Source organism: Sminthopsis crassicaudata, chromosome 2, assembly GCF_048593235.1.
Source record: "Sminthopsis crassicaudata isolate SCR6 chromosome 2, ASM4859323v1, whole genome shotgun sequence".
NCBI classification, from domain to species: domain Eukaryota; kingdom Metazoa; phylum Chordata; class Mammalia; order Dasyuromorphia; family Dasyuridae; genus Sminthopsis; species Sminthopsis crassicaudata.
Window position 1 is genome coordinate 471,749,310 of NC_133618.1, and position 26,733 is coordinate 471,776,042.

General features: G+C 35.5%; 1 protein-coding gene across 5 annotated transcripts; it reads right to left on the reverse strand.

The window, feature by feature from the left end:
* Positions 1-1,165: 1,165 nt before the first annotated feature.
* Positions 1,166-26,703, reverse strand: LOC141557464 (uncharacterized). 5 transcript variants are annotated; one of them, XM_074293187.1, is made up of 5 exons: positions 26,216-26,703; positions 22,455-22,508; positions 12,648-12,774; positions 12,256-12,351; positions 1,166-3,178 (listed from the first exon to the last, which is right to left on the reverse strand). In XM_074293187.1, the coding sequence occupies exons 1-5, from the start codon at positions 26,219-26,221 to the stop codon at positions 2,022-2,024; spliced, it is 1,440 nt and encodes a 479-aa protein (XP_074149288.1). In that variant the 5' UTR covers positions 26,222-26,703; the 3' UTR covers positions 1,166-2,021. The 5 variants fall into 5 exon arrangements, with proteins under 5 accessions (XP_074149288.1, XP_074149287.1, XP_074149289.1 ...); XM_074293186.1 differs by lacking the exon at positions 26,216-26,703 and adding an exon at positions 24,332-24,458; XM_074293188.1 differs by lacking the exon at positions 26,216-26,703 and adding an exon at positions 24,200-24,347.
* Positions 26,704-26,733: the final 30 nt, after the last annotated feature.

Genomic DNA, 26,733 nt, shown 5'->3' on the forward strand with positions numbered 1-26,733 from the left:
CTGTACTTATGTTAGTGCTAATTTTGCTGACAATTCCTTTTCCTACTGCCAGTGGGCTTCTAGCTCACCTGATTTATAGTCCTGGAACAAAAATCATTTAATAAAGTTTGTTATTGGATTTCTTTATCATTATATAGTCTCATAGGACCTTCAGAGTTTTGCATAAGTAATAAAAGTTTATTATTTCTATAATAAATATTATGTAATATTTACATAGAGCTTTAAAGGTTCCAAAGTACTTTACATATATTCTCTCATTTGAGGCTCACAACCACCTTAGAAGGTTGAGGTTATTGCCCCATTTTAAAATTGAGAAAATTGAGGCACCCAAATATTAAGTGACTTCTCTAGGGTCACACAGCTAAAGTACCTGAAGCAGTATTTAAACTACTTCAGTTCTGCCAAACACCACCTTCAGAATTCTATGTACTATATATACCACCTAGCTGCCTAGCTGAATAATATGTGAGAGCTAGTTGGTCTTCTTTCCAGTTCCTGAAATAATCTTCTTTTTCGGTTATAAATTTTCTGAATATCTTATTTTACATTTTCAGTTTTGATTTTTTTTGGAGGTTGTGATATTACATGATTCCCAACCACCAGAAGAATATTGTGTTAAAAAAGCTGGGATATTGAGAGATGTTAGTGTGGTAGGACTTAGAGGAGCCAAGATTGTCATCAAACACTCCAACTGGTCTTTGAATTATATGACCCTAAAAAAAGTTTAAAGCATGACCTTTAATATGACATTGCATTCCTACTTTCCCACCTACCCCAAGTCTAGCCCCCCAACTCAATAATCTACAAAGTGACTCTTTGAATGCTGCAGAAATCCTGGGATAGAAAAGCCAGGGTATGCCAAGAGCTGAGCACAGTGCTAGACATAATGCATAGTACTCTCTGTCCAAACCTAAATCCTAGGAAGAGAAACTAGCCAGCATGGCTCTTCCCGGTAGGATCCAGGACTACACTCTTGATCAGAACTGAATAGTACAAGATCATAGCCCTTACCTTCCTTCAAACCCATAATAAATAAGAGCACAGCCAGAGAGAGCAACCTGGGGCATTGTGGATGAATCTACCAAGACACAAATGGCCTCAGCCTTTGGGGCAGGAGAAAGGCTTTAGACAAAATCTAGCTCAAGCAGCAGTTGAATCCCAGGATGGGAATAACTGGAACTCAGCAGTTCATATTTATTAAAAATTTGCCAAGGAATATCACTTAAGGTCATATTTATGATTTCTAGTGTCAACTGTCTAATGCTAAAATTAAGATGTACACATATCTAGGTAAATGTCTTGCTATTTTTATTACATTTAAAAGATTTGTCTATAGTATAAATTCATTGCATTCATATGGTTTCTCTGCTGATACAAAGACAATACAAGTTAGTGCTGAAATCTTTGCCATATTCATTACATTTACAGAGTTTCTTTTCAATATGAAGTCTCTAATGTTGAAACAAGGGTGGTTTCTTAAAGAAACTTTGGAAAGAATTTCACTCCCTACCTATACAATTCTAGTATTAAGGAATAGAAGTCAAATTCACTTAAAGTAATTAGTCTAATCAACAATTTCCCTAACCTTAGAAATATTCACATATTATTTTTGGTATTTGATCAAAAAGTGTTGCAAAAATGGTCTAGTAGAAGCCCTGAACTATAAATTTAGGTAATTAAAAAGCCATCTAGCAATGTAAAAAATGCTTAATAAACAAATTAGTGTTAAATTAACCATTAAGCAAATTGATCATAAAAAAGTTGTATAAACTGATGCAGAACACCTTATAGAAACTAGGGAATATATTATCAATATACAGTGGAGAAAGGGATGGGAAAGAAGCAGCATATTTCTCATTCAAGTACATCAAAGTTTTAACTGGTACAATTATAACCGTAAGCTATTTGAATATGGGATGATTCCAAATGAAACTTTTTCATTGATTAAATTCCTAGTATTATACAATGGCCTTTAATATTTGACCAAGGTTAAACTGTGTCTAAAGACATTCTCACATTGACTACATATTTAAAAATTTTTCTCTCGTATGGGTTCTCTGATGTCGAGTAAGATGTACATGTAAGCTGAAGGCTTTTCCACACTCATTACATTCATAAGGTTTCTCACCAGTATGAGTTCTGTAATGTAGGGTAAGGTCTGCATGTCGAATAAAACCTTTCCCACACTTGCTACATTTATAGGGCTTTTCTCCAGTATGAATCCTTTCATGTTTGTTAAAGGATGATCTATCAGAAAATGCTTTTCTGCATTCATTGCATTCATAGGGTTTCTCTCCAGTATGAATTCTCTGATGTTGAGTTAGATTTGTACTATATCTAAAGGCTTTCCCACATTCACTACATTTATAAGGCTTCTCTCCAGTATGAATTCTCCCATGTTGAGTACATTCTGCCTTCTGACTAAACGTTTTCTCACATTCACTACATTTATAGGGTTTCTCTCCAGTATGAATTCTTTGATGTTGAGTTAACTGTGTACTCCATCTGAAAGCTTTCCCACATTCTTTGCATTCATAAGGTTTTTCTCCAGTGTGAATTCTTTTATGTCGATTAAGACCTGTTTTTTGGTTGAAAGCTTTTCCACATTCATTACATTTAAAAGGTTTCTCTCCAGTATGGATTCTCTGGTGTTGAATAAGGAGTGTGGTATTCCTGAAAGCTTTTTCACAGACATTACATTTGAAGGGTTTCTCATTGGTATGGACTCTCAAATGTTTTTTAAGGAGTGCACTTTTACTGAAAATTTTTCTACACACAGTACATTCATAAGACTTCTTTGGTATACAAACTTTCTGATTACTTATTAAATATGAATTGCACTTAAAAGCTTTCCCACTTATATCATATTTATGGTATCTCTCTCTAGTGGGAATGCTCTGCTTCAAAACAAGAACTGAGTCTGGATTAAACTGATTACATTCAGAGGTTTTCTTCCCAAGTAGGATTTTATTTGGGGCAACTCTCATTTGTTTTAAATATTTCTCATATATTTCTTGTGGGATGCCAAATTGGTCTTCAGATCTCCAGCTGTAACCTGACTTAGAGTAACATATACTATCCCTTGTGAATCTTTCCATTTCTACCTTCTGGGATGATTCCTCTTCAGAAATGTTTTGCTTTGGAGTTAGCTTCCTGGTTTCAGTTTTTATTTCCCAGTCTGAAAGAAAGAAAAATGTAATTCTGTTTTGGTGATTAAGTTCTGAAAAAGAAAACAATTTAAGTGATAAAAGAAAAATGAAAATGGTAATGAGTACAATGATCTGACAATCTTCAACTATGCATGTGAAGCCTGGGCAAAGAATGGAAAAAGGGAGGAAAGGAAAGTGATAAGTGGGTAATTTCTCCTCCTTATTCAATCCATATTTATTACCTAGTAAAGATTCTGGTAGCTGCTATCTACCAATCTTCATGAAAATTACCTTCCTTCTTCAATGAGTTCAGTGTCTAGTTCACAGTTCTTCTCTCTTACACAATTCCTATCTTGAAACTAGGGATCTTTGACATACTCCCTTAAGACTAACTTCCTATTTCTTAAATTTACTCATTTTCCATGATTTGTTTTTTAATTTCAACTCAGATACACAGATATATTAATGCTCTTTATCCTGCCATTATCTACAAGTGTTTTACAGTTATCCCTTCCACATTGTGACTTTGTCCCTTGAAATTTCAATACAGCATGGATCAACATAAGAAATTAAATGGGAATTTTGAGAATTTTGCAGAAATCACAGATGATACCTGAAGGCCAACAGATAACACAGGAAAAAGTTAAGAAACCCAGAGATGCATAAAATATATGTATATTTTATACTATTACCCTATTTTATCTCTTTAATAATTCAGACTACTTCTTTGGTATGAGGGGAGAACTATAAAATTTTATGCTGACTTTCCAGATCATGAGGGCACTGTGTCCCTAATCCATATATGGAAGGGATAATTTATAATATTCTTCTCTAAAATGTAATGTTCTTTGTTGAGGTTTTCTTGGGGTCTCTGGGAGCAGCCTTCGTTTCAGTTCAGTAATCACCACACAAGTAGCCACGGGTTAAAGTCCAAATCCTGTATTGTCTCTTTCAAAGTCTTGTCTACTTTCCTGGGGCCAGGTTAGCTTTCTTTGAGGCCTATCTCTCTTCTTGGTACCGTGGGCTTGAGCTCCTGCCTCCTTCTCTGCACTCTGAATCTCTCCAAATGTCTCTGAATCCAAAGGTTTGTGTTCCAGCCTACACCACCACAAAGGTGGAAGATGGAATGAATCTGTCTCAGCCTTTGAGAGCTTCTAGTGCACCTGCCTTTTTTGGCTCTGAGAGCTTCTTGCTTATATGCTCCACACTGAGTACAAATCAATCATTATATCACTAGGAAACCATTATTTGTTGTAGGGTTAAATCAGTGCTAAATTTGATTTAACCATTGTCTCCTCAATTCCACTTAGTACTTTGTTTCAAGTTCTGGCCCATACATAACATCTCCTTGTAAGATTAAATCAATCATACTGGACCATGCTAAATTAGATAATTTTGTCTCTCCATTTCAATCCTTTGTTTCAAGTTCAGGGTTCTAGCCCATAACAATAACTGTATTTTCATGTACTCTGCACTTTTACCATTCTATTTCCCCTCTCCCTCATGACCTCTCTGTCCTCTATCCTTATTCTGATTTCTACTCTATGTTCTTCAAATTCTTTCCCAGCTTTTCACCCTTATAAAAGCTATATCTTCCTCTCTACCCCATCTTGACCCACTGGTGAACTTGTTCAACTTACATTATCCTCCTCTTCTCCTGAATCCCTTGCTTCCTTATCTATACTATATTACTATGCCCCAGTCTAATACTCCTGTCATCCTGTCCCTTTATTCTTATTCAAATGCTGGAATGAATGAAGCTGGAGAAAATCATGTTGATAGGCTCCAATGCAAAATTATGTTACATAGTCTGAACAGGGGCCTGTCTGCAATCATTTTATGTGTCCTTTCATATGAATCAGTTCATTTTTCTACTTATTAGAGAAACTTTTCCAAACTTTTTCATCGTTTCTCAAACCTCACATAATTTTCCTCCTGACCTTATTTTCTCAGTTGAGAATTTTGCCTCATGTTTTGTTGAAAAAATTAAGGCCATTCACCCAGAATTCCTCTTATTCCCTTGACTTCCTCATCTAACATCACTCAGATATCTTCTATCACTATCTCTTTCTTCATCTATTTCACATGAAGAAGTGACCTTTTTGCCAAGGCAAATAACTCTACATGCACAAGTTGATCTCATTCCTTCCCATTTTCTCCAGCATATTATCCTCTTTATTAATCTCTCTCTTACAACCTTTCCCTATCTACTGGCTATTTTTCGGCTCCCTACAAACATGCCTTTGTCTCTCGCATCCTGAAAAACTCTCAATTGATCTGTCCATATTTGAAAGCTATTGTTCGATATTTCTCTTTTATCTTTCAAGGAGAAACATATCTTTGAGAAGTATGTCTACAATAGTTCTCTTCTTCCTTTCCTTTCATTTTCTTCTTAATTGTAGTTTGGCTTCTGCCCTCTCAATTGAAAATGTTCTCTTAAATATTACCAAAGATCTTTTAATTGCCAATTTGTTGTAATATGGGAGCCAGCTGCCAGTGGCTGCTGGAGGTCTAACTCAGACTTGTAGAATGGATCTCTTCATGTGAGAGGATGATGATACAAGGAGACTGAGAGGCAGTTGTGTTCTCTGACTTCTCTCTTCTTCCCTCTGCCTCCAATTTATTTCATTTCCAATCCACAAGGAACATCTGCATCTGTAAAGGTAACTTTGCAACTCCTTTAAGTGTTATGATTCACAGCTGTGGAGGCTTTTGGAGAATTGACCTGCCCCTTCACTTAGGCATGGTCCTTTACCAATTCTGATGGCTTTTTCTGAATATGCAGTCTTGACCTCTCTGCAACATTTTCTTTATTTTGATAGTTGCTTTTTTCTACATTTTCATGAGATTGCTTTGTTTCTTCTACTTGTATGACTGCTTCTTCTAAGCTTTCTTTTATTTTCTTCTAGGTTGTAATCTCTGTGATTCGTGACTCAATCCTGTAGTTTCTTCTCATCCATAAGCACTATTTTGTTTGGTTATCTAATCAACTCCAATGGATTCAACTATCATCTCTACACAGATATTTCTCAGATTTGTTTAACTAGCCATAACCTTTCTGATAACCTCCAATCTCTTATCTCTAGTAGTTTATTGCAAATTTCAAATGGTGTCCTGTGGAAATCTTATTAACATCCTAAATGGAATTCATTATTTTCTCCAAAACCTTCCCTTTTCCTATTTTCATCAATTTTGTTGAAGGTGCCACCATTCTTCCCTTTACTCAGGTTCACAACCTAGGAATCCTCCTCAATTCCTGCAACACTTTCAAACTGTATATCCATTCTATTGCCATATATTATTTGTTGATTCTACTTTCACAGTAGCTCTTATATATGCCCTCTTCTCTCTTTAGACAGATATCACCTTGGTGTAGGCACTCATAACCTAATGCCTGGACTATTGTATTCTATCTTCCCAGTCCTATTTTATATTATTACCCTCCACAATCTCTATGCTGGAGCTAAACCAGACAATTCTTTGCTTCCTCCAAACATCTTTTTCTATGATTTTCTTTCTGTTTTGACTCTACCTGGTTTATTATCAGTACCATATCTGTGTTATAAAAGGAATTTAGTAGGATTCCTTCTTTCCCTATTTTTCCAAATAGTTTGCATAGTATTGGAATTAATTATTCTTTAAATGTTTGGTAGAATTCACATATAAATACATCTAGCCCTGGAAATTTTTTCTTAGGGAGTTCATTGATAGTTTATTCCATTTCTTTTTCTAAAATGGTACTATTTAATTTGAGTAATCTATATTTTTGTAAATATTCCTCATTTCATTTAGAATATCAAAGTTATTGGGATACAATTGGACAAAATAGCTCCTAAATTTTTTTTCATTTTTTTAAAATTAATTTTATAATTATAACTTTTTTTTGACAGTATATATGCATGGGTAATTTTTTTTTACAACATTATCTCTTGCACTCACTTCTATTCCAAATTTTCCCCTCCTTTCTTCCACCTCCCCCCCCCCAGATGGCAGGCAGTCCCATACATGTTAAATGTGTTATAGTATATCCTAGATACAATATATGTGTGCAGAACCAAATTTCTTGTTGCATAGGAAGAATTTGATTCAGAAGGTAAAAATAACCTGGGAAGAAAAACAAAAATGCAAACAGTTTACACTCATTTCCCAGTGTTCTTTCTCTGGGTGTAGCTGATTCTGTCCACCATTGATCAATTGGAACTGAATTAGATCTTCTCTTTGTTGAAGAATACATCCTCATACAGTATTATTGTTGAAGTCTATAATGGTCTCCTGGTTCTGCTCATTTCACTCAACATCAGTTCATGTAAGTCTCTCTGTAATTCATTCTAATAGTCATTTCTTACAGAACAATAATATTCCATAACATTCATATACCATAATTTATCCAACCATTCTCCAATTGATGGAAGAGCTCCTAATTATTGTTCTAATTTCCTCTTCATTGGTGGAAAGTTCATCCTTTTCATTGTTGATACTTACAATTTGATTTTCTTCTTTCCTTTTTCTAATCAAATTTATTAAGTTTTATCTATTTTGTTGTTTTTTCATAAAACCAACTTTTACTTTTGTTTATTAGTTCAATAGTTTTCTTTCAATTTTACTGATCTCCCCTTTTATTTTCAGAATTTCAAATCTGGTTTTTAATTGGGGGGTTTAAATTTGTTCTTTTTCTAGCTTTTTTAGTTGCATCCCAATTATTGATCTTCTCTTTCTCTACTTTATTTAAGTAAGCATCTGTAGACATAAAACTTTCCCTAAGAACTGCTTTGGCTGTATCCCATAAATTTTGGTACATTGTCTCATTATTGTCATCCTCTTGAATGAAATGATCAATCATGTCTATGATTTGTTGTTTTACCCACTCATTCTTTTTCCCCATTTTTCTTCTAATTCTCTTTTATTTAAGGTCTTTTTGAATTCTTCCAAAAGAGCCTTGTGAGATGGAAATCAACTCATATCATCTTTTGTGTCTTCATCTTGATGAAGTTTGTCTTTGGTGTCCTCAAGATTTGAGATCTGTTTTACCCTGTCTCCATAAAAACTATGTATTATCAGAACTCTTTTTGTTTTTTTTGTTCATTTTTAAAGGATGAGGCCTGCTCTTAGAGAAAAGGGGAGATTGTCTTCAGCTTTCTCTGCAGTTGACAGCAGCTTCACACTGCCCTGGGGCCAGTGCTGATGGTTTCCTTCCTGTACTATGTGGGCATGGCTAAAACCTGCATTATTCTGGGGTTCAGGGGCTCACTATTTGCCTTCTGTAGTTCTATTGGAGGTCTTACAGCTTGTCTATTGATCCACTTGCTTCTGAATTAGGAAAGAGTAGCCCAAACTGCTGTATCTTAGCTAAGAACTTCCCAGTATATTTCCCCAGCATGTGGAGGCTGCTCCCCCCTGGATCCCTGTGTGGCATCTGTGCTGGGCTGCCTCCCCTTTCTTCCCCACCATTGAAACAGACCTTTCTTGAAGTTCTTACAGAATATCTTCTGCTGGAAATTTGTTACACTCAAAATATTTGTAGGTTCTGTCACTCTAAAATCAATTCAGAGGCTTGATCTGGTGTTGATTTGAGGGAAACCAGGAGAAGCTCAGACAATCACTTGGTACTCTCTGCCATCTTGGTTTCACCCCAACATAATTTTCCATAAACCTTTGTGATGATAAAGCCCTTGATCAGTTTGACAAACATTGTGTACTAACCTGTTCTGCTCCTACCATTTCTCCTGGACTGATTGGCAAGTTCCTCAGCCCTTTCTGAAGCCACAGTGGCTCTCAGGTAGATGACCACATTGCACTTCAAGACTCAGCCTATTAAGGAAGACTGTAGTAAAAATTTTGCTAGCAACAACTAAGACACTGGCCTGTCACAGAACAATCTATTTCTTTTACCTTTACAAAAATGGACAATGGAGGAATCATTGAACTCCAGAGATAACTTCCTCTTGTCATATAAGGTGGAAAATGTCAGTCAGGTTTTGTATGAGCAGTAGATCCCTCACCTTGTTAATATCAGTTGGAATACAATCAACACCAGGTGCTTTGCCAAAGGCATTCAAAATCAACCTGAGGTAAAAGATAAAAGCATTGGTTGAGAACATTATGGAAGTGTATGGTCTATCCCTCTTGGATCATGTCCTTCTGGCTAATTAATGTGGTTCCATCAGCACTGAGTAGTTGAAATGCAGCATACATCTTTGGCCCACAAATAGCTTTCAGGACATCATAAAAGCATTCTGGATTGTTAACTATCAGCATAAAACTGAATTTTATCTGCTCTTTTATTGAGCCATTGCATCACTCTAAGCTTTACTTTTGATTCTGTCTTCTTAGAGATGCATGACATTTTTTTCATTTAGCATCTTCTGAATTTCCACATCATTTCTGTCAAACCAATCTTGATGTTTGTAAGAGTTCTGACCCAAATGAGTAAATGTAGTGCAGTATACCAAATCTCTGAAAGCTTCCCACTCCCTTTCTGCTTTACTGTTGCCAACTGTGTGTTAATTCAATTTTCCCTTCAAATGAACAACAAACTTCCTGCTCAGAGAAGTGTTCTAATCTATTGACACCTGGTAGTCATTTTCCCTTGGAGCCATCACTTTTGTTGAATGTGAATATCTTAGGACAAATTTTATGCTCAATTTAGCACTGTGCCACACATTATTTTTGCTACTCTCACATCATGTCTGTCTCTTTTCCTTACAATGACACAGTCTATTAAATGCCAGTGTTTGCTGTGAGTATGCATCCACAAAGTTTTATTGTGTTTAGGTAAATGAAAGTGTTGATATTGCTGATAAGGTCATTAGGTGCACAAGTTTTCAGTAATAAGTAATTGTTACTGTTGTTGTTTCCAATCTATTCTTCTCAAGGACTCCCTGGTATGTCTGGTAATCTGAGCCTATTTTAGCACTGAAGTCACCCAGAGATGTTTATCAGCTTCTCTTCTTTTGGCATCTTGATGATAAAGCTCTCTAGGTCTTCATAATTTTTCTTTGACCTCATTAGGGTTCATCATGGTGGGAGCATAGGCAGTGAGGATTGTGGTATGGCACTTTGCTGCAAGAGATAATCATGCTGCCATCAGCCTGTCATTCACTCTTTTTGGCAGGCATACAAGCTTGTTGACTAGATTAGTTATGATTGCAAAACCTATGCCAGCTTCATATGGCCACACCAGAAAAACGTGTATCCAATGCCAATAAGCTGACCTTCATTTGCCAGCCTTGTTTCATTTATGATGATAGGGATGTAATATCTGCTGAACTGTCTTCAACAACAGTTGTTCCTCTTTCAGATCTATTAGATTTTGTGTTTTCTATAAGTGTGTGCACATTTCATGTACCAATGGTGAGTGGAATCATTTTTGTAGAAATTTTTTTTTGACTCCCAGAGGGGATCTCCCCTCACCCCACCATAATAAATAGATGAAGACTGTGTAAACAAAAGATTGCTCAGACACCCTAGGGGTTTCCAAACTTCACTAATGCTTCCAGTGAAAAGATAACCCTATGGCCTGGGTCTCCTATGTGCAGAGTTGTGATTATAGTTCCCGGTGCATTTGCACCTGCTGCTTTTCCTGGCCATAGCACTTTTAAAATAAATAAAAATGGCAAAATGGTAAAATCTAAATTAGATTTAAGTGAAACAGAATTAAACCAAAATGATTGACCTTGCTTTCTCTTCCTGAATCATTACAGTGCAGTAGCAAGACAAAGTCAAGATAACTGGAAATGGCTCAAGATGTTGTAGATAACCTTGGCAACCTACCGAGCTCTAAATACTCCACAGCACCTGCTTCAGCTGCTTTCATGGCCATTGGAACAAACTGCTCTCTGCTCCTCCCACCAGAAGTCTTCATGTGCCGACATCCCCTTATCTCTATCAAAGGGTCTGAAACCCCTCAGTTACCCTTCATCTGGTTTAGCCTATCTGCCAAAATAGTTTACTTGAGCATGGACCACTGTTCATGCTACAGCTTCTTGAAGCCATAGGTGAGAATTAGGTGGATCAGATAGACACAGAAGGTAGAAAGGTGCTTTAAAAAATGCTTGGCAGCCCTCACACCAGAGAGGTTAGTGTTCCCTGAACATACCCTATACCATATGACCAATTATAACTCCATGATAAAATATTTTACCTACCTCCTGATATAAAAGTGATGGGCTCAGAATATAGATAAAAGATTTGTTTTTTTAGGGGTGATATGAGAAGAAGAAAGGGAGAGCAGAACAGAACATGGCCAATAGAAGAATGTATCTGCAATATATTTCTTTTTTTTAAATTATAATATTTTTCATTTTATAATTATAACTTTTTTTTGACAGTACATATGCATGAGTAATTTTTTGCAACATTATCCCTTGCACTCACTTCTGTTTGGATTTTTCCCTTCCTTCCCTCCACCCCCTTCCCTAGATGGCAGGCAGTCTTATATAAGTTAGATATGTTATAGTATATCCTAACTACAATATATGTATGCAGAACCGAATTTCTTGTGCAACATATTTCTAACAAAGATTTTTTTTCTTACTTCCTCGATGCAAAGTTGCAGAGGTAAGTGAGAAGAAACGAAAGTAGATCTTCATGAAGATAAAATGAGAATTTATTAACAATTATGGCTGTACAAGAATTAAACAAGCTATCTCATAAAGTACATGTAATGAGAGCCCCTGAAAAATTATACAGCCTTATTTAAACATCTCTGAAGAAATTAGAGCCACTTCTCTCCTTATTCCTGAATGTCAAAAAGAAGTTAAGATGTTACCTCAGGCTAATAAATTTTTTAAAAATTTCTTTGAATATTGAAAGTCACAAAAATAAACTAACTATCCCATAGTCTACTTTTCTGTTTGATCTGTTTTACTTTTGTGATTACATAACTACATGAGAATTTGAAACAAGATTACTTCTAAGATGTCTTTCAACTCTAAATTAATTTCACCATATTATAAAATCAGGATATTTAAGGGAATTTATTTCAAATGACCTCAGTCTTATATGCAGGTCTAGCTAGATAGCTTGAAAGAAAATTACAAAAAAAACAGTCTACAATCTCTTTTGACTTAATTATAATGATTCATTTTCTTGGGTCTGTCTTACTTACCTGGGAAGGCAATTCTTGGAATTTCTCTCTCTATAACCCAAGGTTCTTTTCCTTGTTCCAACTGTGATATCAAATCTGGTTTATAAACTTGATGTCCTGCTCACAAGGAAAAGAAACAAATGACTTGGGTATTTGTTCTGGGGAAAAATCATCTTTAGATTAATTTCTAACTCTTTGTTCCTTAGGGTTTTTGAAGGATGAGAAAGTGAAGTAATGTGGACAGCACAACAAAGGTATCTGTTTTATCTTCTAAGAAGAAAAAATTCACTTGGAAAGAATGAAAAGAATATACTATTTTTGTGCCCAAAGTAAATTAGGAAACTGATTACTTACCCCAAATTCCTACACAGAAAAATGCTTTATAGTGAGAAATACAGGAAAAACATACTTACCCACTAAGACTAGATTTCTATAGTTCTCCAGCATTACATCCTTATACAGGTATCTCTGACCAGGATCCAATTGCCTCCATTCTTCCTGGGTAAAGTCCACAGCCACATCCTTGAATGTCAATGATTCCTGAAATACCAATACATTCCTGCTTAATCTATCATCCAACATTCATTTACATGTTCTTGGAGAGAACTGCTAGTGACTGAAGAAGAATGGATTGTAGATGCTAATAATTTTCAGAGTTGTCAGTAATCCAAATAAAGTACATTATTTCCTGACTTCACACTTTGTGGCTAGAATCATCTATTAGTAAATAGGTCAGGAGTGGAGAACTTCCAGTCTGTGGGCCCTATAAGGCCAACAAAACCATTTGCTAGAGTAACTGCTGGTGATGATGTACTAAAAGCTGGGTACTATAACCTCCCAGTGCTTGAGTTTTATAAGTTAATAATTTTATAGAGCCCATGTTATAAATATCCAAATGGTTCCTTGGCATAAAAAAGGTTCCCCACCCATGAAAAAGGTAGTACAAAAGAAGTAAAGTGTCCCTGTGTAACAATTAGAATATAGTACACTGCTAAGTTACATGGTAAGAAAGTACTCATGAATTTAGAGTAGAAGGGAATCCACCTGCATTAGGGTAACAAGTATATACAGGGCAGAAAAGACAATGGAGAGAAATCCAGCACTGGAAATCATAACTGTGAATGTGAATGGGATAACTCTCCTATAAAACAGAAAAGATAGCAGAGTGGATTAAAAACAGAATCCTACAACATGTTGTTTATAAGAAACATTTGAAACAGAGAGATTTGAAATAGAAAAGGGTAAAAGAATGGAACAAAATTTATTGTGCTTCAACTGAAGCAAAAGAAGCAAGGATAGCAATTCTGATCTCAGATAAAGCAAAAGCAAAAATCTAATTTAAAAAGATAAGGAAGGAAACATATCTTGTTAAAGGGTACTATCAACAATGAAGTAGTATTAATATTAAATGTATGTAAAGGGCTGAAGCTGAGTTGATGCACTGAACACTTAGGGCTAATTACGGATTGGACAATATTAGCATATGCTTGGGGAATGGCCCTACCCACTATATTGTGCTGGCTTGATCTGTTGGTGTATACAGAGAATTGTAAGAGGCATTGGAGGGTGGAGTAAGATAAGGGAGAGTGGCCTTTGGGCAGTGGAGAGAGAGAAGGAAGGTTGGGAGATTTCTGTGTCCATTCTCCTGACTACTACCCCAAAAGACCAAGAATAAAGATCAAGAACTTTTGCTTATCCTGGCGCTGGCTGATTCTAAGGTATCCAGGATGCTAACTTGGTCTTCACAAATGTATATGTACTATATGGTACAGCATCCAAATTCTTAGAGAAGTTAAGCCACTTAACAGGAAGAAATAAACAGCTAAACTATATTAATGGGGGTCCCTCAAGGTCCTTCTAATTCCACAAAGTAAAAAAGAAAGAAACTAGGGAGGGTAATAGAATTCTAGAAAACTTGTATATGATAGACCTCTAAAGAAAACTGAATTGAGACAGAAAGAAATAAACCTTTTGTGATGTATTACTTAATAATACGTCAAATTGATAAAATGGATGTATTAGGGCATAAAACCTCTAATCAAATGCAGAAAAGCAGAAATAGTAAATATTTACTTTTCAGACTACAATGCAACAAAATTATATTCAATAAAGGGCCAGGGAAAGATAGACTAAAAAAACCAATTGGAAATTAAATAAGCTAATTCTAAAAAATGAGTAGGTCAAACAATACATCATAGAAACAATCAATAATTTCATCCAAATCCAATACTTAACGTGCAACAAGAAAATTGGATTTACACACATATATTGTATCTAGGTTATACTGTAACACATGTAAAATGTATGGAATTGCCTGTCATTTAGGGGAGGGAGTAAAGGGAGAGAGGGGAAAATTTGGAAAAATGAATACAAGGGATAATGTTATAAAAAATTACTCATGCATACTGTCAAAAAATTTTATAATTACAAAATTAATAAAAAAAAAAAACCATCCAAGAGAACAATAGTAATGAGACAACATACCAAACCTATGGGTTGCAACCAAAGCAGTTCTTAAGGGAAATTTTGTATCTCTAAATAGTTATATTATTAAAATAGAGAAACAGGAGATCAATGAATTGGATATGCAAATAGAAAAAGAACAAATTAAAACCCCAGTTAAATACCAAATTATAAATTATGAAACTTAAAGGAGAAAATAATAAAATTGAAAATAAAGAAAACTCCTTAACTCAAAAGTACAAAAGTACTTGCTTTTATGGGAAAAAAAAAATCAATACAATAGATAAATTTTTGGTTAATTTTGTTAGAAAAAAGAAAAAACCAAACTATTAGCATAAAAATGAAAAGAGAGGTTAGCATTAATGAAAAAGAAATCAAATTTATTTTGTACAACAAACTTCACAATCTAAATGAAAAATGAATACTTACAAAAATATAAATTGTCCAAATTAATAGAAGAGGAAATAAATTACTTAAATGGTCCCATTTTAGAAAAAGAATTTGAACGAGGCATCAATGAATTCCCTAAGAAAAAATCTCCAGGGCTAGATGGATTTATAAGTGAATTCTACAAACATTTAAAAAATAATTAATTCAAATACTAAGTAAACTATTTGGAAAAATAGGTAAAGAGGGAGTCCTGCCAAATTCCTTCTGTGACACAAATATGGAACTGATAACTAGATTAGGAAAAGCCAAAACAGAGAAAGAAAATTACAGACCAATCTCTCTAATGAATATTGATGCAAAAATTTTAAATAAAATATTAGCAAAGAGATTATAACAAGTTATCAGCAGAATAATTAATGCACTACAACCAAGTGGAATTTATACCAGGAAAGAAGAGCTAATTTAGTATCAAGAAAACTATTAGCATAATTGACCATATTAATAACAAAACTAACAGAAATCATGACAATATCAATATATGCAGAAAAATCTTTTGCCAAAATACAATGCCCGTGCCTATTAAAAGGGGAGTTTTCCTTAAAATTATAAGCAGACACTTAACACTTCCTAGTTCTATGACCCTGGGCAAGTCACTTAACCCCAGTTGCCTCAGCAAAAAACAAAAACAAAAAAAAACAAAGCCCCCCCTCCAAAAAAAACCCCAAAACAAAGCTAAGCTTTGAATTAAAAAACTGAATTATTAAAAAAATGGTAAGCAGAATCTATCTAAAATTATCAGCAAACATTATTTGTAATGGGGAGAAGCTGGATGCATTTCCCTATAAAATCATTACCACTATTATTCAATATTGTACTAGAAATACTGACTTCAGAAATAAGAAAAGAAAAAGAAATTAAAGGAATTAGAATAAGCAACGAGGAGATAAAACTAACTCTTTGAAGATGATATTATGATTTACTTATAGAATCCTAGAAAATCATCCAGAAAACTACTGGAAATAATGAATAATTTTAGCAAAGTTGCAGGATATAAAATAAACCCACATAAATCATCAGTATTTCTATATATTACTGACAAAATTCAGCATCAAGAGATAGAAAACTCCCATTTAAAATAACAGTAATAAAATAAAATATTTGGGTATCTACCTGCAAAGACAAACCAAGGAACTATATGAACACATTTACAAAACATTTCTCACAGAAATAAAGTCAGATGCAAACAATGAGAAAAATATCAAAATGTATCAAAATGCTCATGGATAGGCCAAGCTAATATAATAAATAAAAAAGGCAATTTTACCTAAATTGGTCTACTTGTTCAGTGCCATGCCAATCAAACTGCCAAAAGATTATTTTATAGAGGTAGAAAAAATATTAACAAAAATGTTCTGGAAGAACAAAAGGGCAAGAATATCTAATGAATTAATGAAAAAATTACAAAAGATGGTGGTATAGCAGTACCAGATCTAGAACTATATTATAAAGTAGCAGTCATCAAAACCATTTGGTACTGGCTAAGAAACAGGTGGATCAGTGGAATGGGTTAGATACACATGACACAATAATCAATAACTATAGTAATCTAAATTTGATAAACCCCAAAACTACAGCTTCTGGGATAAGTACTCAATATTTCACAAAAATTGTTGGGTAAAGTGGAAAATAGTATATCAGGAACTCTGTACAGAACCTACACCAAAATAAGGTCAAAATGAGTACATGATTTGGGGATAAAGGGTGATACCATAAGCATATTAGGAGAGCAAGGGATATCAGATCTTTGGAGAAGGGAGGAATTTATGGCCAAAAAAGAACTAGAGAATATTATGAAATGCAAAATGGACAACTTTGATTACATTAAATAAAAAATTTAATTAAATAAATAATTAAATTTTTATGATGGTTTATTAATTTATATTATATACCATATATTATAATATATATTATATAATTTATTAAATTTTATTGTAAATTAAATTATAAATAAATAATTAAATTAAATAAAAATTAAAAATTGCAGAAAGAAAACCAACACAAACAAGATTAAAAGGGAAATACCAAGCTGGGGAAAAAAAAATTACAGCCAGTGTTTCTGATAAAAGTATCATTTCTAAAATATATAAAACATATAAAGAACTGTGTCAAATTTATAAGAATACAAGTCATTCTCAAACTGATAAGTAGTCAAAGTATATGAACAAATTTCAAATGACAAAATTAAAACTGTCTATAGTAATATGAAAAAATGCTTTAAATCACTTGATTAGAGAAATGCAAATTAAAACAACTCTGAGGTACCACATTATACTTTTCAGACTGGTTAAGATGACAGGAAAAGATAATGATGAATGTTGGAGACTGGGACACTAATGCATTGTGGGGTGGAGTTGTAAAATGATCCAACTATTCTGGAGAGCATTTTGCAATTTTGCTGTGTGTTCCCTTTGATCCAGCAATTCCACTACTGGGTTCTTTATCCCAAGGAAATCATAAAGGAGGGAAAAGGACCCATGTGTAGCAGCTTTTTTTTTGTGGTGGCAAAGAATTGCAATATGAGTATGCTATCAATTGGGGAATGATGAATAAGTTATAGCATATATAAAGGAACATTATTGGTCTATTAAAAATGATGAACAAGCAGATTTTAGAAAGGGCCTGGAAAGATTGATTTACACAAACTGATGCTGAGTGAAATAAACAGAACCAGGAATATGGTATTTTAAACAAGATTGTACAATAATCAACCATGAAAGACTTGTGCTTTTCAGTGGTTCAGTAATCCAAGGCAATGCTTATATACTTTGAAAGACAATGCCATCTGCATCCAGAGAGAGAACTATGGAGATTCAATGTAAATCATTATGTGTTAAGTTCACTTTTTTCCTTCTTTTTTCTTCTGCCTTTTTTTTTCCTCTTGTGATTTTTCCCCTTTGTTCTGATTTTTTTTCTCCCAAGATGATTTATAAATAAATATGTATTTTAAAAAATTAATGTACATATATAACCAGAAAAAAATAAAATAGAAAAGGGGGAATACCGAGGGCATGTTACCATCAATAACTCAATTTGCTAATCTCAGTGAAAATGAGAAAGGAAAAAAGTGTCAGTGCTTTGGTCTCAAAAGCATCATTCTGATTAATGAAGAGCAACAGTTTGCAGGAATTGATAGTTTGACTATATAAAATTAAAAAGATTTTACACAAACAAAACCAATGCAACCAAAATTACAGGGAAAGGAGAATACTGTAAAAAAATTTGCAACAAATGTCCTTGATACAAGGCCTCATTTCTCAAATATATAGAGAACTGAGTCAAACTTATAAAAATACAAGACTCTAACTGATAAATGTTAAAGAATATGAATAGGCAGTTTTTAGACAAATCAAAGCTACCTATAATCACTTTAAAAATACTCTAAATCATTGATTAGGGAAATAAAAATTAAAACAACTCTGGGAGGCAGCTGGATGGATAATGGATAGAATGCTAGCCTTGAAGTCAGGTGAACCTGAGTGAACCCAACTGCATCAGAAAAAAAAAACAACTTTTAGATGGGCAAATATGGCAAAAAAAAGAAAATGGTAAATGCTGGAGGCGACACTGGAAAATTGGAAATTTAATACATTGTTTTTAAATTCATGAACTGATCCAAATGTTCTGAAGAGTAATTTCTAGCTATGTCCAAAGGGCTATTAAACTGAGCATACCACTGCTAGGTCTGTATCCCAAAGACATGAAAAAAAAAGGAAAAGGACCTATTTATGCTAAAATATTTATTGCTGCTCTTTTTGTGGTGACTCAGATTTGGAAGTCAAGAGCATTCCTATCGATTTGGAAATGGCTGAATAAACTGGGATATATGATTGTGATGGAATATTATTGTGGCATAAGAAATTATAAGCAGGATCACTTCAGAAAAACCGGGAAAGTCTTATTTGAAACTGATGCAAAGTAAAGTAACCAGAACATAGTATACACTATTAGCAATACTGGATGATGCATAGCTGTAAATGACTTACCTATTCTTAGTAAGACAAAGTCTTCATAATTAGCCATCACCTTTTTTATGAGACTAAGCCTATATCACCAACTGCTTAGACACCTCCACCTGCTTAAAGGTATCTCAAACTCAACATGTACAAAAGTGAACTCGTTCCATTTCCTCTAAACTTACTCTTTCTCCAAACTTCTCAGTTTCTGTCAGATGTACCACTATTCTTCTAGTCATCTAGATTCATCACCTTAGCATCCTCTTCAACTCTTCTATCGTCTCTCCCCACGTTAAAAAATTTGTATGACTCCATTATCTCGTTCTTCTTCTCACTATCCTCATCCATGTTTCCTATAGCTACCAAATTTGTATGCCAAAGTAAATTTATATGTCTAAAGTCTCAGAGATGTTATCCCACCACCCTCTTTAAGACTTTTTAGTGATTCTCTATTGCCACCAGGATAAACCAGAAAATTTCTTGTTTTTTAAAGTCCTTCAAAATCTGATCCCAATCCATCTTTTCAGACTTATTTCACATTCTTCTCTCCTTCATCAAGGCTATATTCTAGTCAAACTTTACTAACCATTCCCTGAACACTGCATCATTCCTACTAAAACTTTGTAAACTCCCACATTCGTGGGATTTTCTCCTTTTCTTCACCTCTACCTCTTGAAATCCCAGACTTCTGTTAAGATTTAGCTTATCTGTTACCTCTTACATGCAGCCTTTCTTAAGGCTTCCTATCCTCCAAATGTCAATACTCTTTCTTACTACAAAAATTAGTTTTACTAATTTAGCATATAATTTATATTTACTTGGTTATGTACATATGACATTCTTCTCTTCCCCTCCTACTCTCACTCTATACTATAAATTCACTGAGGTTAGATACTGTTCATTTTTGTCTTTGCATCCCTAGGACCTGGTAAAAGGCTCTTATATTCTAAGTGCTCTATAGATTTATATTGAATTATGATAGATGAAAAAAGAAAGGACAAATCCCAATCTTTCTCACCCTTAAAATGAGAGTACTTTCCCCTGCAAAGTTACCTTGTATATCTTTTATATATCTATGCCTCACATAATAGAATGTAAGCTCCATGAGGACAATTGTTTATTTATATATTCATTTTTTTGGTAGCCCCATTCCTTTCATATAGCAAGCATTTAATAAATACTTGTTGACTTATTATATAATGTGTGTATGCATACATGAATATATGAGTACACAAAAACATATATGAAATAATATTATAATGTCCCTTCTTGAACAAAGAATCACAAATTTAATACCTGGAAGGGGCCTTAGTGGTCATCTACCAACTTCCACATTTTACAAATGAGAAATACGTTAAATAATTTAGCTAAAGTCATACACAGAATAAACAGTAGACCTGGGATTTAAACCCAAATCTCATTGCAAATTAATTGCAAAAATCTACTGCAAATTCAGTACTTTTTTTTTTTTTACTACATTATTCTCAAATGTGATAACATCTTATGATTCCAATATTTTTTACAGGTTAGTGTTTTCCAAAGTTAACTTTGCAATTGAACAAATTTGTATTTGAAATTTGTTTATAAGTACAGATTTAGAGTTTTGTGGGTATGAAAGTATGAAATAGTCCCAGGACAAAAAAGGATAAGAGAAAATTTGGAGCTGAAAGAGAAAATTTAAGATTTTCATGCAAAAAAGTCATAAGAACATGATATTTTCATGTAATTCTATTGTTCTATTTCCTAAATAAATGCCTATATAAATCTCTATTGAATTTTTGGCTTTGTTTTAAATTCATAAAGAAAAGATTTTCACTGGTATAATGTTAAACACCATTTTCATGGGATATTCATTTTTTTTTTTTTTTTTTTTTGAGGCTGGGGTTAAGTGACTTGCCCAGGGGCACACAGCTAGGAAGTGCTAAGTGTCTGAGAGCAAATTTGAATTCAGGTCCTCCTGAATTCAAGGCTGGTGCTCTATCCACTGTGCCACCTAGCTGCCCCCATGGGATATTCATTAATGTAATAACAATCACTGAGCAGGATATATTACAGTGAATTTCCTTAGGCTGTCTCTGAAAATACAATGATCTATGAATCTTCTTTCTCCCAAAGTGAAAAGAAACTAGTTCCTGTGAGTGAATATATGTTATTTATAATAATGACACATAAATGTGAAAATCGCCTATGATAGTTAATTAGGTAAGTGCCATGATATTTGACTTATTACAGACAAAAAAGTTACAGAAGGTCACTGTGAATACTTCTGTTGGCATAAATTATCCAAGGATTCAGTTTCTTGTCAAAAAATGTATAAATTAACAGACTTAAGAAAATACTAATCAACTCTAAACTCAAGCTTCTTTGAACAGTGCCTCCAGGTCCAGTCATCCTACTGGAGAGCGAATCACACAGAACTCCCAGAACAAGCATAGAGCATGCATTTCTTTTGGTGAAAACTTTTTCACATGTACCATGTTTAGATCACTAACACCAACATTTAACAGTCATATTCATCTTTACTACCAAAATCCTTATTCTTCCAGTTGTCCAATGAAGATCTGAAATCAACTTTGACTTTCCATCTTCCATAACCTTTACTGAATTTGTGTTTGTTGGGTTTTATTTTTTTTTTTAGTTTTTTTCTTCATATATATCATCATAGCTCTCTTTAACAGATGTTTTTATCAGGAAAAACAATAAATTTCTCAATCGGTCATTAAAGGTCCTCTACAATATGGTCCTTACTACAGAGCCTACTTGTTTCCTCTCATTTCCTAAGAAATACCCTTCATTGCAGTCAAGCTAATCTTTACTGCTTCTTACAAATAACATTTCAGTTCTAATCTTTGGTCTTTGATGTCTTCTTCTATTTCTCTATAATTATCTAAATCTTATTCATCCAGTCTCATATCATATCTCAGAAAATCTTTTCATCCTTTCATCCATTCAATCCTTTCCCTTAGACCTGACTCATACGTTCTTGTATTATCTAACTTTTTCAAGAGTATTAAAATATTTTATTTCTTGTGCCTAGCTTTCCAATGAGCCTATTAGGCCTTTAAGGATAAAGGTTACACTTTCTATTTTGTTTTATTCACAGGTTCAAATTCAGTTCTAATAATATAGTAGGACTAAACAACCTGCTGAATTGTTAGAAGATAAGCATAGTAGGACAAGATCACTGAACAATGGCATCAGACAAAATGGAACGCTTTCAATACATTAGGGTTAAACAACTGGGGCACAAGTTCCTCAATAGGACTTAGGAAAGCGTGAGAACAAAGAAAACAAAAGTTTTCACTCTTTAAAACTAGAGATACAACAGATGAGAAGGGAAAAAGCTCAACTCACCTGGGATATGGCAGTTAGGAGCACAGAATTCATTCTCTCTTGATCAGTGCTCTCCTGTTGAAGAAGAATAAAGTCTCAAGAATGCAGAGCTGGTTGGGGTGGAGGGTCATGAATGAAAGCCTCTTGTCTTGATTTTCACTTACTAGGCTAAAAATTATTATAGAAGATTTGGGTGTATTGCTTTATGCTTTATGAAGCAATAGGGAGATCAAAAGGAGCTCAAGAACAACATCTTCATCCTAACTTGAAATGATGGTTCACTGATATCACTGTCTGGGTCTCATACTTTTATTTTTTTTTATTAGATTCTAATCATTGTATCTACTCTTTACTGTCCAATTAAAAATCATTTCCAAAACATTCTGTTGCATACCTTCCTATCTGTATTCACAATCTTTTAAATTCCCATTCTTTACCAGCTTGCTTTATGGGAAGAACTAAATTATAATTCATCAGAATATCCCATGTGCAGCTCCTTCCCAGAAATAACCTGAGAGAATACAGAGTGAGAACGTGGGGCTAGCTCTGCTTCAGCCCACACCATGAATACATAATCTCATCTATTGGACAAGTGTTCTGAGGGAAAAGGTGATTCCAGGTTGAAAAAATGTAATTTCCTATAGGAGTAAGGTTCCAGCCATTAGTACCAGATACAATCTGCACCTTGGACCATCCATAGGCTTTCCTTCTCTGAAATGTTCACCTTTCTCCTCAAGCATTTAAATCAAATTCTTCAGTCACCCATTCCTCACAGGTTCTCAGTGTTTCAGTGTCATTCTAGTACCCCAGCAGGATGGTCAAGAATTGTTCTGGCAAAAGACACACAATGATATGCACTTTGTCCCAGAGGCTGCTCTTACAGCAAGGCCTGAGAGTTCAGTTAAGATCTCAGTAGGGAATCCTCCTTGCAGTGCCCAAGCCTGGACACCTGGAGAATAGCAGCAGAGTTGATGTGAACAAAGAGAAGATGGAGTCAGCAAAAGGAACCTAGCAACCTTGGTCATAATTTGAGCCTTAAAGGGTAAAAAGTAAAGAACATTATGCAAATATATATATGGTGAATTGTATTCATTTCTCAAACTGGAAAGGGATACCTATTATTTCCAACTCCTTGGCCCAACTACCGTATAGAATAGGAGTTTGAATAACGCAAGGTTTCTGAATACCGGTAGTCAATATAATGCTGAACAGTCAATATAAATACATGTTACAGGGGCATTATAGCCATTACAACCGGGCTTCATTAAAGCTTTCTAGCAGTGACTTACATGACTACATTGGGTTGGGAATAACATACTTTACATTCCAACAATACTAGACTATTCCCCAATCCTTTTCTTGCATTATTCCTTTTCCCCCTGAACGTTTTCGAGTCTGTAGCTGGATTGCACCCCTATCACACATCTTCCCTTAAACTTAAGTTTTTTTCCTGCAAGGCCCCGCAGAGGTACTCAACATATCCCAGCAGTTTGTAATACTCCAACCTCAAATTTAACATGGCATCTGCAAATGAATCCTTCATGTAAGAGCTTTTCTTCCCTATGAAATAATCTAATGGGGGAGGTCCGTTTTATGGGGGTCTTTGAATCCGCAGTGTCTGTCGCAGTGATTTACACAGAATAAACAATAGTTACTGCTGATACAGAACCAGGAGAATCTTCTTAGCTCCTTTACACAAATGACATGCGCTTTCTACGTGTAACACACACATGTCCCGCAAACACCTTCGCCTCCTCGGTTAGGACCTTTGGACTGCTGTCTCAGGGGAGGGAACGGCCCTGATCGGATGCTCGGCTCCCAGCCCCCAATCCCTTCGCGTATCGGCCTACTTAAGAGTTCAGAGTGCTTGGAGAAAATGGGTTCCGGTCATCAAATACCTGGAATTGGGCGCCAGGCTTGGCCTGACCGCTGATAAAGAACTGATTCCGGGCCAAAGAACCAAACTGCATAGAAGGTGCGCGCGCGTATTCTTTATACTACCCCCGAAGTGGGGCGGGACTTGAGTCTGGGGAACGCCAGGACTACCATACCCAGAATGCATCGCTTCTGTTTTCTCTCGATTTCCTGTAGTTCATTTCCCAAAGGTTTTGCGCATTCGCGCGGCTTAATCCTTGTGCCAGGATAATGGGTCCGATTTTTGTAGCTAGAGCACGAGGACGAAAAATCTCTAGATCCTGCTCCGTTATGCAAGTAGTGAGATATCTTTGACAATGATAAGTCATGGTCCCCTATTTGGGGTTACTGGTACTCTGGCACTTCCCATTGCGGGGCCTGAACTCAAAGAATGGTTTATTTCTTTGCGTAATATTATTAGGTACAACCCGGAACCTGTAGGATTTGAACTGCGAAAGAGACGGGGCTTTGGGGACCTGGGGAACACGTCCTTCCAGGAAGGATTAGATAAAACCACAAAAGACACTGTTAGAGGCCTTTTGGGGGCGGGGCCAAATAAAAAGGGAGGGTTGGCCAAGTAGGAGGTAGACGTGCCTTCAATGAGGACTTCAGTAAAAACTGAAACCTGCATGTTTCAGGTTTAATAGCGTCTCTATTAAAGAGAAATTGGTTAATTTTATGAAGGCTTTTTAGGTATGTGGGAAGACCCATGAAATAAATCTTATATTGACTCTTTAGAGTTTTGACAAGGTGTGTGTGTGTGTGTGTGTGTGTGTGTGTGTATGTGTTTTGTTTTGTTTTAAGAGAAGTTCCTATTTTAAGGAGAAGGTAGTTTATTTGGAGATTGGGGATGAGCAGCTTTTAGAGATGGCATAAATACATTACCCCTTGTTGCTTCTGCTCTGACTGAAGGGAGCAAAAAATTCCTCCCCAAACCTCCAGTTGTTCAGCTGGTTTCAACTCCACCATCTTCATCCTGCCCCTTCGGATACCTTCTTACACCCTTCACTCCCCACTTTCAGATTCCTTGTGTATATTGTCTTTTCTGTTAGATTGTATACTCTTTGAGGGTAAGGGCTGTGTTTTTCTTATTTTTGTTCCCAATGCTTAGCACAATGCCTGGCACGTAATGCCAGTTTAATGAATATTTTTTGCATTATACAGGAAACAAAAGTTGGTATAAAGATTTTTTTTTAAAGGAAAATAAATAAAAAGGGGAACCTGAGGCCTAGAGCTGACGCTTGAAATTTAACATTTTGTAAATCCAAATCATTCTGACCTTCATTGAAGGTCCAAAAACATTATCCTAAGTCTGGCCTCAGTGGCTCATCGTGTAGGTTTTAATGGCATAGAATGAATATAAATAGCATTTGTTTTGTGTTTAGAAAGTCACTGGTCTTTCCCTCCCAGATTGATGATTATGGGATGGCAACTTGGGCCATCTTTTGTCTCGATTTTTCCTAGGCCTCAGTCTTTGAATGGCATGACTTCAGATTAGTTGAGACCTGGAAAAGACCCTAATTGGGAAGACCACGCTCTCACCGAGTCCCAGGGCATTGCTAGTTGTTTTGACTTTTGCCTTGCTGTTGGAGTCTGATGATTCCGAAGGGGAGTCAAACTGATGACTGTGCAGGTCTGCCTCAATTAAAGTTCATTGGCAAGTCAAGACACCATTGTTGTGATAGCGTTGGTCTTCAGGAAGAACAGCAAAAATAATCACAATGGCGACATGTATAAGCAAAAAATTGGAAACAACTCAAGTGCATAATATGAATTTTGGAAAATAATGGATTAGAGACCTAGGAACTCTTATCATTTATATATGTGGATCTGAAATAATGTGAAAAAGGGAGAAAGATTATACATACAGTCATCCTGATGGGAACTCCAGCCTGCTTGCTCTCTCCCCATGGGTCCCGCTGGAAGGATCCCCTCTCCCGGGGCCAGGTGACCGAACTGCTTTGGGCCCTGATGAGACTCTTCACTTTCCTGCCTCCTACTGAGAGGAAGGGCAGGGCAGAGGAAAATAAATTCAGGGGGGAATCGCGGCTCCTCTCTGCACTCTTCACCAGGAGGCCATTTCTAGGCTGTGTGACTAGCAGTGCAGACTGTGCGGGAGAAGCCCGGAGCTGCTAAGTCTGAAATGACAGGGGGAGGTTATCCTGAGATTGGACGAAAAAACGAGAGGGGAGAGGGGGCCTGAGAGAAACAGCCTAGAATGGGGTGAGGACTGATGCTTGAGCCTTCCCCTGTACCCTTCCCTCTTGTAGGACACAAGCAGCCACATAGGTCCCAGGAGATGGTCAGGGGCCGGCTGAGCCCGTTGGAGTTTGGGTCCGCCCTCCCACCTTCTGTTAGCCAATGAGAGAGCTCCATCGAGATTGGT

Excerpts from the sequence above, each read along its gene's own strand:
- LOC141557464 (XM_074293186.1), bottom strand. The coding sequence starts at position 24,403 with ATGCAGTTTGGTTCTTTGGCCCGGAATCAGTTCTTTATCAGCGGTCAG. Across the intron at positions 12,775-22,454 it reads TCCTAACTGCCATATCCCAG|GAATCATTGACATTCAAGGA; the intron begins GTGAGTTGAGCT and ends TTGGTATTTCAG. Across the intron at positions 12,352-12,647 it reads TAGAAATCTAGTCTTAGTGG|GACATCAAGTTTATAAACCA; the intron begins GTAAGTATGTTT and ends CCTTGTGAGCAG.